Source organism: Hemiscyllium ocellatum, chromosome 5, assembly GCF_020745735.1.
Source record: "Hemiscyllium ocellatum isolate sHemOce1 chromosome 5, sHemOce1.pat.X.cur, whole genome shotgun sequence".
NCBI lineage: Eukaryota > Metazoa > Chordata > Chondrichthyes > Orectolobiformes > Hemiscylliidae > Hemiscyllium > Hemiscyllium ocellatum.
Genome location: NC_083405.1, coordinates 40946467 through 40958979, shown reverse-complemented (window position 1 = coordinate 40958979; position 12513 = coordinate 40946467). Strand labels below are relative to the sequence as shown.

Below are 12513 nucleotides of genomic sequence, written 5' to 3'. Positions count from 1 at the left end.
GTTACTGACATTTACTTCATTATTTTGGCTTTAAATACTTGGAATCACCCTTATCGCTACTTTCTAAATCCATTTTTTAATGCTTTATTCTTTTGAGGGAGGATGATCAAAATTGAGAGTGTGTTGCTGGAAAAGCACAGCAGGCCAGGCAGCATCTGAGAAGCAGGAGAATCGACGTTTCAGGCATAAGCCCTTCATCATCTCCTGATGAATGGTTTATGCCCGAGACATACTCTCAACTCTGATCTCCAGTATCTGCAGTCCACACTTTCTGCAGGATGATCAAAAATGCCTACTAAAATGGCAAATGGAGTTTAATCCAGACAAATGTGAGGTGATGCAATTTGGAAGATCAAGCACAGGTGGAAATTGTACAGTGAATGGCAGGACCCTTAGAAGTATTGATATGCAGAGAGATCTGCGTGTGAAGGTCTATGGATCACTGAAGGTAACAGCGCAGGTAGATAAGGCATTTATAAAAGGCTTATGGCATGCTTGCCTTCATTAGAAGGGGCATTGAGTATAAGGATAGTCAAGCTATGCTGCAGCTTTTATTAAACTTTAGTTATGCCGCACTTGGAATATTGTGTACAGTTTTGGTCAACACACTACCAGAAGGATGTGGATGCTATGGAGAAGGTACACAAAAGGTTTACCAGGATGGTGCCTGGTATGGAGGATTTCACCCAGGAAAGAAAGGACCTGTTCCTGTGCTGTGTTGTTCTTTCTTTGTTCTTAATGAATCTCCCATTGATCTGTGTACAGTAACATGTTCTCCTACAATAACTTCAGATAACTTCATCTCACTACCTGATGCTTTTTTTTAACTGCCTTACAAGGACCTGGAGCTTCTAGAATGTGTTCAGTAATTACTGTCATTTGAATTTAATTGAATTGAATTTATTGTCATGTGTACCGACGCACAGTGAAAAGTTTTGTCTTGCGAGCAATACAGGCAGATCACAGAGTTAAATAGCATAGATAAGTAAATAATAGGTAAACAGCATCAAAAACCAAAATCACAGGTACAGGCAAATGCTAAGAGTTTGTGAGGCCATTCAGTGTTCTAACAACAGTGTTAGAAACCGGCTGGTGTGTGTGTTCAGGCTTCTGTACCTTCTCCACAATGGTAGAGTTTGTAGAAAAGCATTGCCAGGGTGGATGGATCTTTGAGAATGCTGGTGGCCTTTCCTTGACAGCGGGCCTAGTAGATGGATTCTATAGATGGGAGGCTGGCCTTTGTGATTGTCCGGGCCGAGTTCACCACTCTCTGTTATCATCTCCGATCTTGAATAGTACAGTTACCATACCAATGATACATCCAGATAGAATGTTCTTGATGTCGCATCTATAAAACTTGATAAGGGTATTTGCCGTCATGCCAAATTTTCTCAACTGCCTGAGGAAGAAGAGATGTTATTGGGCCTTTGTAACCAGTGCGTACACATGAAGAGTCCAAGAAAGCATGTCATTGCATGCCATTTAAAATAATCTTTTATTTAAGTTATTTCAAAATCCAATTCAGGAGCCAAACCAGTCCTGAACTTTAATTTAGCAAATGACCGTAGGCATCATCTCCAATAGACAGAGACAGTTGGTTTTATAGCCTAAGCCACCACTCTACATCAAGTGTGTTGCAAGGCAAGGAAGCAAGGCTCCATGTATTATCTCAGTTGGTGTCATTCTGCCCCACATCCATGCCATCCAGCCAACTCAGCTAATGAGCCCCATCATTTTTGTAGTGTTGTGCTAAGTGTGCACCCTCCTACGTGATGAATAGGCAGCAGTAATCTCTCTCTTTTCCAATGGAAGGCCTATTATGGACCATCTTTTCCTGGATCAGCAACCAGGTGGCCAACTATTATAGTAACTACTTGCCTGAAATATGAAGGGCATCTCTCATAACCAATAACACTGCCATGAGTTTGACCTTTTATGATCCACTCAAGGTAGATATGTTTGATATGCAGAGCCGCTTCTTCATTTCTGTTGCTTTCAGGGGTAACAGAACCACACCTTGGTAAAGAATCAGTATTTATTAATAAACAGATGCTGACAAATTATCAGGAGACAAGATAGTGATGGAAATAATGCATGGGATACAAATTGATAGAAAGAATACTCTGAAAAGACTGGCTAGCCTAGTGTGGATCATTTGCCTAGTATGATGGTTTGCATCCAAGATCACGAATGAAAGTGGAAGTTGGAGATAGCAGAAATGCTGCCATAATTTTCCAATCTTCCTGAGATATAGGAGAGATACCGGGGCTTGGAGAATGGTAGAATGTGACTCCCTTATGAAGACAGTGTGTAGAGACATTCCTAGATAGTACAAGTTAGCAAGTCTAACATCAGGGGCAGTTAAGGTTGTAGAAAGAATAATGAGGGAAAATAATTAACAGGCACATGGAAAGATTTAAAGAAGACCAGCTTGGATTTGTCAGAGATGGATTGCACTTGACTAACCTAATTGAATTTTTTGATAAAGTAACAGGGAAGCTTAATGAAGAGAATGCAATTGATGTTGTAGATCTGGATTTTAGGAAAGCTGTTTGATAAATGACCAGATAAAGGGTATAAATTTGAGACTGTACAAAAATTGGTTTACTGACAGAAAACAACTAGTCATGATAAACAGTTAATTTTCAGACTGTAGAATAATACATAGTGGTGTTTCCAAAGGTCCAGTGCAAGAACAACTGATCAGCTGGATATTGGTGCACAGAGTAAAATTTTAAAAATTGCCAGTGATACCAAACTTGGAAGTGTGGCAAGGGGTGTGGACAATGTCAATTACCTGCAATAGAACATAGTCTGATAGAATTTAATAGCCAGGTGAAGTATTGCATTTTGGCAGAAGGGATATGGAGAGGCAATATCCATTCAAAAGGGTCTGCAGGAACAAGAAGAACTGGGGTTCATGAGTAATGGTCTTTGAAGGTGGCAGTACTTGAGAAAGATAAGCGTGCATAGCTGCGGGAATACGTTGGGGAATTGTGACTAATTCTATTGCTCTGCAGAGAGCCAAATGAGACATCATTTTCTCCCTGCCATGCCAGCTAGCCAGCAGTAAGAAAGATGGCAGCCAGCCCTTCCACCCTGAGGCCAGTTCCATTATTCAAAGTTCTCCCCCCACCACACACACACACACACACACACACACAAAGTAGCAGGTAACCCTGGCTGCCTCCCAACGGGCTGAGGGAAGTTGGTCTTCTATTCAAATGTTCTTTTTACCCACAGTGACTCCTTGATGATAATAGCCACCCCCATAGCACAGCATCCCTTCTCACAACCTTTGCCTGTTGATCCCTGTGCCCCACCTGCCTGGTCAGGGAAAGTTGCAGCTCCAGGTCCCACTGGCCACCAAAGTTAGTTTGCCACCTCCTCCAATACCATCTCCCCCCACCCACCCCCACACCCCTACCAACCTCCCCACCACCTCCCCAGTCATTTGGGCTGTCAGCAAGATCCATGCTATGAATATTATTTTCAGCCCTATGACTCTATTGGGAATAATGTGTTGGTCTGTAAATCCATTGATTTTTTTTTGCAGGAGTAGCACTTTCCATTTATCACTTGCCCTCGTCTTCTGTTCTATTAGAAGTTCTTAATCCATGTAAACAATGTGCTAACTATTCCTTGAACCTTATATTTCATCATTGAAACTGTGTTTAAATGTCTCTTAAAAACCCAGTCACATCTAGTCTTTTACCTTAATTATTCCGTCAATAGTTCCAATTGATTAATAAGGTGTGACCCTTCTATTTCCAAAACCATAGAAAATTTCCCAAATAATACCCTAAAATAAGATGACCAAGATTAAATGAAGAAAGGTAAAGATGAAAAGTGTGCATTTATGCCACTTTTGTACTGCGTTAGAGGATATAGCAACAATTGTTTATTACTGTTGTAAAAGTAGGAAACTGCATTTTTGTGGCTTATCACATTGGGAAAACATAGCCAAAAATGACAGCGCTGTTAAATGTAAGTCATAGCATTGCATAATATGCCTTCAAGCAGTTTCCACTGTGGATGTTAGATAACTGGCTTGTAAAGAGTAGGATTATGCCATATTCTTCTGTAAATATTGGATCTCCAGTCCTCAAGTGCATTTCCATAATGTATGAAGCTCTAAAAAATATCATCTAAAAGAATATTGGTCATTTCCTTATTTAATTCTCTAATTAGCACTGCTGCCTCACAGCACCAGAGACCCGGGTTCAATTCCTGCCTCAGGTGACTGTCTGTGTGGACTTTGCGCATTTCCCCGTGTCTGTGTGGGTTTCCTCTGGGTGCTCCGGTTTCCTCCCACAGTCCATAAATGTGCAGGTTAGGTGAATTGGCCATGCTGAATTGCCCGTAGTGTTAGATAAAGGGATAAATGGGTCTGGGTGGGTTGCGCTTCGGCGGGTCAGTGTTGACTTATTGGGCCGAAGGGCCTACTTCCACACTGTAAGCAATTTAATCTAAATCTAATGTATTGGGGACATAACCCATTTTATCTGGAACTTTATTGACATTTAATTCTTGCAGTTTCTTAGATGTCAAGTATCTGAAATATTCATTATGCATGATTTTAAAATAACAGCTTTGCCTGCATTCTGTCACTGCATCCATCATCCTAACAGACCTTTTTTTCCTACATTTCTCCTTTATGCTCTGTGGACTAATCCAGCATCCATAGCAGAAAGAGTCATACAGCATGGAAACAGACCTCTTGGTCCAACTCGTCAATGCTGACCAGTTGTCCTAACCTGATCTAGTTCTATTTGCCAGCATTTGGCCCATATCCCTCCAAACACTTCCTGTTCATGTGCACATCTAGATGCCTTTTAAATGTTGTAATTGTAATTACTTCCATCACTTCCTCTGGCAGCTCATTCCATATATGCATTCCATACACATACCACCTTCTGTGTTAAAATATTGCCCCTTAGGTCCCTTTTAAATCTTTCCCCTCTCACATCAAATCTAATCCCTCTAGTTTTGGACTCCCTTACCTGAGCAAAAGACCTTGTCAATTTGCCCTTTCCATGTCCCTCATGATTTTATAAACCTTTAGGTCACCTCTCAGCCTCCAATGCTCCAGGGAAAAAAAGCCCCAGCCTATTCAGCCTCCGCCATAGCTCAACCGCTCCAATCCTGGCAACATCCTTGTAAAGAAAAGACATTCCAAAATCCTTGGGTCTTCCCACTGTAATTTCTGACAAAGGACTGCACCTTAGGCTGACTGTCAGATACCGCAGGGTCCTGACTTTTTACTGTAGTTCCTTTTAGCCTAATGTGAAGACAAGGATTGTGGCAGAGGGTGGCAATACTTCTGCCTGCCCTAACCAAGATCATTGACACAAGAGTAATGGGGGTGGGGTCTCCCAGGATCAGATGATACTGCATCAGTGCCTTCTCAGAGGTGCAGAAGTACAGTATTCCATTTTCCTTTTCCATTTATGGTGGTGAGTCCTGTCATGAAGCCATACTGTACTACAAGAATCCCTAAATGTTCCACAACATTTGAGAACATTAGCAGATAGCCAGCCCAGCACCAGCACAGAGGACAGCCTCTCAAGAGAATCAGCACTACCATTTTAAACAATCCTTTTCTTTTACTGTTGATGTTGGGATTATCTTGCCTATAGCTAGAATTTTCCTGTTTTCTGTCATATCCGAGAAAAAAGATAAAATGTTGTTACAAACAGCAATAAATTCCTGAATTAAGCCTACTGAGAAGAAAGCTGGTAAAAGGAATATATTTTGTTTACTTTAACTCTGTACTAAGGGATGCAGCATTCACGGTATTAAACAGCTGTGCTTATGGGTTCTACATTTTTACAGCTTGGCCAGAAGCTGGCAGGAATTAAAATTCAGCAATGAGTTTCTTTCAATCACTGAAAAATGTCTGCCTACATGATCTCAGTGTGGGCAATAGTACAAACAATACCATTGTCTTCATTACTTCAGGTTCAGCTATGATGTCCCTGGCAGAAATGGATCCTGCTCACATTTGCAATCTAGGCTAATAAGGTGAAGAATTGCTACTTACATAAAGTGCCAAAAGGGAGTTTCTGGCAGTGAAATTACCATTCATTGAGATGTTAACAACTTCATAAAAGGAAACAATTTAAACTTACTAAATAATCGAGGGTCAAAAATGCAGAGAGGAAATAAATACAATAACTATCACAAGAGAAAATATGCTAAGGAAATCGATGGGGATAAAAAGGAAGCGCTACAGAGATAATTGATGCACTAGTAATAATTTGAACAAGTCCCCAGGATTAGAAAACTGCAAATGTTATACCTTTATTTGGAAAAGGAAGGAGACAAAAAGCCGGTAACTGTAGACCAGTTAGCTTAACATCTGTTATTGAGAAAATGTCTGCTAGAAAGGATGGAATAGCAGAGCATTTAGAAATACATAACATAGTCAAGTAGAGTAAACATGGCTTCAATGATGAAGAAATAGTGCCTGAAAGATTTACCAGAATTCTTTGAAGAGGCAACAAGCAGGATAGGTAAAAGAGGAGCAGTGAACATAATATATTTGATTTTCAGAAGGCATTTAACAAGATACTACACATTAGTCTACTTAATAAGGTAAGAGCCCATGATCTTGGAGGTAGTATATTAGCATTCGATAGAGGATTGGTTACATAATAGAAGATAGAGAGTTGGAACAATGGCACCCTGTAACTTGTGAAGTGCCACAGGGAAGAGAGCTAGGTCCGTTGTTATTTACAGTATATAGTAATAACTTGAATGACCAAGTGAATGTACTTCAACCAAGTTTGTGGATGACAACAATATATATGGGAAGGCAAGTGATGATGATGACACACATTCTGCAGAGAGATATAGACAAGTTAAGCTGGTCGACAGAAACGTGTCAAATAGTATATAATGTGGGAAAATGGGAAGTTGTGCTGTTTAATCGGAAGAATATTATTTAGACGGAGAAAGACTGTGGAAAGCTATAAAACAGTGGGATTCAGGAGTCCTTGTCCATGAATCACAAAAAGCTAACGTCAAAGTTCAGTGGGTAATTGGAGAGGCAAATGGAATCTTGGCCTTTATTTCAAAGGAAATGGAGTATAAATGTAGGAAAGCTTTGCTAAAACTGTACAAAGCATGAGACAGAATGTAGTTGAAAAACTGAACCATTTTAGACCCATTATGTAAGGAAATGTACACTGGCATTGGAGGCAGGCAGAAAAACAAATCACTAGTTTGATACCAGGGTTGGAATGTTTGCCTAATGAGGAGAGGTTGAATAAATCGGGCATGTAGGCGAAAGTGAGGACTGCAGGTGCTGGAGATTAGAGTCAAGATTAGAGTGGTGCTGGAAAAGCAGAGCAGGTCAGGCAGCATCCGAGGAGCAGGAAAATCAACATTTCAGGCAGGAGCCCTTCATCGGGAATTCCTGATGAAGGGCTTCTGCCCAAAACGTCAATTTTCCTGCTCCTTGGATGCTGCCTGACCTGCTCTGCTTTTCCAGCACCACTCTAATCTTGACTCTAAATTGGGCATGCACTTATTGGAATATAAAAGAATGAGAAGCGACCTTATTGAAACATGTATGATTCTTAGCAGGCTTGACAGGGTGGATGTGGACAGATTCTTTCCTGTTGTGTGTGATTCTAAACCCAGAGGGCATAACCTCAGAGGATTGCATCTTTAAGACAGAAGTAGGGGGGAATTTCTCAGCTCAGAGGGTAGTGAATCTGTGAATGTTTTACCACAGAGGGCTGTCAAGGATGGTTTGTTAAGTATGTTCAAGGCTGAGATAGACAGATTTTTATCAGTAGGGGAATCAGGGGTTATAGGGACAAGGCAGGAAAGTGGAGTTGAGGATTACCCGATCTGCCATCATCTGATTGAATGGCAGAGCAGACTTGCTGAACTGAATGTCCTAATTCTGCTCCTGCATCTTGTGGTCTAAGGCAAGACAATTGAATAGAAAAATCAGGCAGTTGCTCCCTCTGAGTGTGGGAAAAATTGAGCTGTGGACAATTTTCTTGATTTTAGCTATCTATTTTGACAAGACTTTACATTTTTCAATTTCAACCAATATCTGTTCTTAATGCTCTGAGACTACCATTTCAGATGGAATCAGCGATGGCACTGCAAAACGGAGCTGCTAATTTTAAAAAAATGTTTCCAATGTAATTGTGCTAATTATGGTATACAAGAGGACTGCACCAACAACAATACTGCTATATATAGGTGCACAACTAGTAAAATGCAAAATCAGATTCTTCACATGTGCTGTGCATTTATAGTTTTGTTATGCTACATAGAGGAATTCAAACTGCTTCTCTAGGTAGATTCAAGGTGCTCCAGAAGTTTTTTTTATTTTTGTCTGCTATGTCTCAAATTGAATGGTTCAGAAATATGAATAAGATATAGGTTTATGGGCAGTAAGCCTTTCCCATCACTGATTTTTTATAGTTCAATGGATTTCATGTATTTATCCTATGGCATGAAAGTATCTTAGACATTCCTCTTCATCTTGGTGTATTCTGTGGAGATAAATTTATTCTTGTAAAAGATGTGGGCATTTCTGGCAAGGCCAACATTTGTTGAACTGACTGGCTAACTAGGCCATTTCAGATAGTAATTGAGGATCAACCACATTACTGAGAGTCTAGAGGCACCATATAGGCAGACCAGGTAAATACAGGTTTCCTTCTTTTCAGAATATTTGTAAACCAGATGGATTTTACAACAATTTGTGTTAGTTTCATGGTCACTATTACTGAGATTAGCTTTCAATTCTAGATTTATTAATAGAATTGAAATTCCGACAGCTGACATGTTGGAATTTGTACCTGTGTCTCCAGACCATTAGCTTGAGCCTCTGAATTCCTTGTTCTGTGATTTACCACTATGCATTTCCCCGTTACAGCCTGTAATTTTCTAAAATTAGATTGTAGTAATTTGATTAAACATTGTGCTTTATAAACATTTCTAAGCATCACATTTATCTTGTTCACTCTCTCGTTGCTCAAAATGTTATTGGAATCCAAATTAATCAAGTACTACCACGAGGAGTTTAGTTCTTTTAAGTTTAATGTTTAATATTATTTATCCATTTCAAAAGCAGTGATTTCTATTGTCTTACGCAAATCTTGAAATGTTTGTGTGATTTTTTTTTATTATTTATCAAAGTAGGCTTTCTAATTCAAATCTTGTTTTAATTTAGCTTGAAGGAGAGCTTACACTGGCACCCGGTTTTATTGCTCCTCCAAACTTGGACTATATTGGGTACCATAAGTACATTGATGAAATGCTTCCTCCAGAAAGCCCAGTGTTATATGGTCTGCACTCTAATGCTGAAATCGAGTTCCTCACAGTAACATCGGATAATCTCTTTCGAACATTAGTGGAGATGCAGCCAAGAGATTCAACTATTGGAGAGGGATCTGCACAGACTACAGAGGAAAAGGTCAGATTTTTTTTTAGATTCCCTACAATGTGGAAACAGGTCCTTCGGCCCTGACCCTCCAAAGAGTAACCCACCCAGACCCATTTCACTCTAACCAATGCACCTAACACTATGGGCAATTTAGCATGGCCAATTCATCTGACCTGCATATCTTTGGACCATGGGAGGAAACCGGAGCACCCGGAAGAAACTCACACACACACGGGGAGAATGCGCAAACTCCACACAGACAGCCACCCAAAGCCAGAATCGAACCTGGGACTGTGAGGCTGCAGTGCTAACCACTGAGCCACCGTGCCGCCCTTATTGCAGAATTGCAAATAAGGATTGTACACAAGTCTTCTTAATATATTTCAAGTAAATATGCAACAATGCAAAATATCTGTTAATTTAACTTACCATTTTATATATATAAATGAACAGAACATGGTGCTCTAGATGACATGGGTGTGTGTGTGTGTGTGTATGTGTAATGTCTGTACATTCCTGAGCTCTTGCTCTGTCATTCATCTGCATTCAGAGTAAATATTGATAAACCAGCAGCATGAGACCACAAATTGCATAATTCTGAAGTTGGAACAAGACTTCAATACCTTTCTAAATTAACAACAAAAAATGTCAATGATACACAGCAAATAAATCAGCAAGCTGGAGAGACAATAACTGTTCAGATGTAAATCATCATCATGGCAAGAGCTTGGATATGTATAGTGTCATTAATAAAATATAATGGCCGAAGGCATTTTAGAAGAAGGTTAGCAAACAAATTTGAAACAGAGCCATGTAGAGATATTAGATCAGATGTTCAAAAGTATAATTAAAGAGATATCAGCAGGAGAGAGGCAAAAAGATTAGGAAGAGACTGCCAGAGCTTAGGGACTAAGCAACCAAAGCATAGTGGCTTTTAGCATAGTGAATACAATTGGGGATGGATAAGAAATAAGATATCTTAGAGTTTTATCATTTAGGAGAGTAAAAAAAAATGAAGGTCATAGAAGGATTTGAAAACATGAAGGAGAATGCAAAATTAAGGTGTATTCAAACTGGGAGTCTGCACAGACTAACGTGTGGGTGAGGTATATTAGGAGTTAGGATGTGGCCAGCAGAGTTTTGGATGAACTCCGCCTGAAAGGCATTAAAATAATTAAATCTAGTAGCCTCAAAGGTATGAATAAGGGTTTCAGCAGGCAAGGGGCAAAATCGGCTGACAGTAGCTGGGTGGCACAGTGGCTCAATGGTTAGCACTGCTGCCTCACAGTGCCAGGGACCCAGGTTCAACTTCAGCCTCAGGCAACTGTCTGCATGAAGTTTGCGCGTTCTCCCTCTGTCTGTGTGATATTTTTTCCGGGTGCTCTGGTTTCCTCCCACAGTCCAAAGATATGTACGTCGGGTGGATTAGACATGCCAATTTGCCCATAATGTCCCAGTATATGCAGGTTAGGTGGATTAAGTGAAAATGCAGGGTTATTGAGATAGGGTCGGGAGTGGATCTGAGTGGGATGCCCTTTGGACTCAATGGGCCGAACTGCCTGCTTCCACACTGTAAGAGTTCTATAATTACAGAGGTAACAGGAAGTGAACAGTCTTGGTGATGAAGGAGATATATGCTCACAAGATCACCTCAGGTTTAAAGTAAACAAATGATTGTGAACGGTTTCAGTTGTTCAGCAGAGAGATGCGGTGAGTTTTAGCTTGGACCAAAAACAATTACCAAAAGAACTGCAGGTACTGCAAATCAGAAGCAAAACCAAATTACCGGCATACTTCAGCAGGATTGGCAGCGTCTGTGAAGAGAAATCTGAGTGAATGTTTTGATTCCGGTAGCCCTTCCTCAGAACTGTTGCTGGTATTTTTGAATCTGTCGTCTGTACTGTTTGTCCTCAGAACTGTACTGACCCGAAACATTCACACTGATTTCTCTTCACAACTGCTGCCAGACCTGTTGAGCATTTCTGTTTCTGTTTCCAAACATCATTACTTTGATCTTACCAATAACTAGGAAAGGGAATTTCTGAAGGAAGGCAATTTTTGCCTATCCAGTAGTGGTTGTCAAATAAATGAACTGACATATTAGGGAGAGGTGTTGATGAGGTCGAGCTGTCAGGATATACAGGTACATGGAACCTGACCTTTCAGGAAAAACATTTTTATGATACTTCCTGTTGTTTGAAGCATTGAACCGTGCCATTTATATTACAGCTAACAGCAGATTTATGTATTATTTCTCAGTACCATTGACTTTGAATGTAAATGGAATTAAATCTATTTGGGAGAACCTACCATGTATTGCACGAGTAATGAAAAACAAAGCAATTCCAAGTGCACAGTAGTTACCATAGTTGATCACTGTTGATGATGATTGTTAGCACCTACTAATGTACCCAATTGTCTGATGAAAGGATACAGATTAACATTTGGTGTGTTTAATGTCTGAATGTAAAATCATTAGCAGAATTGCCACAGGGATCAGTTGTTTGGAACAAATCCAGAAACAGAAGACTGCCTAAATGATTGCAAAGAGGGAAGTGCCATTTTTGTACTTCATTCGCCTTCAAATTTATCGTCTTAATTTTCACCACCAGACAATACCAGGACATATTTTATGTGTTCCATGCTAGTGCAACATTGTAATGCATATGAGATTTTCTCAAGTGCTTTTGGGTATTCAAAATAATATTTCATAGAAGGTTATTACAAATTTATTTATCTGCACTTAGTTTGGAGCAAAAAAGCTTTCTTTGTTAGTACAATGATAGAATGAAATAGAAACACCCCAATTAACCTTTGAGAGATTCAGGGCTGTATTGATTGTGAGAGTCACTCAATTTAGGAAATATTGTCCAAGGAAATGGGGATGAGAAATGTACAATTATTGAATCTCTGATCCAACATCTACCTCTCATAGTCTTATCCAGTAAGCTCAAACATGATTAAGGCTGCCTGTAAATGAAAATGAGTGGGCGTGGTTTACCTCACTGTTTTTCCAAGTTAGTGTCAAAGAAAACTGCAGTGATTAACTCACCTCCTGAGTCTCCAAGCCTGTCCGTCATGATTAGATTAGATTACTT

The 12513-nt window shown here is 39.9% G+C and overlaps 1 protein-coding gene across 2 annotated transcripts in view; it reads left to right on the top strand.

Moving 5' to 3' along the window:
• LOC132816011 (dynein axonemal heavy chain 11-like) overlaps nucleotides 1-12513 on the top strand; it is a 417048-nt gene that overhangs the window by 379291 nt on the left and 25244 nt on the right. For both annotated transcript variants that reach the window (XM_060825416.1, XM_060825417.1), the window contains one exon: nucleotides 9203-9445. In XM_060825416.1, the coding sequence (XP_060681399.1) occupies nucleotides 9203-9445 (243 nt within the window). The remainder of the gene's footprint in view (nucleotides 1-9202; nucleotides 9446-12513) is intronic.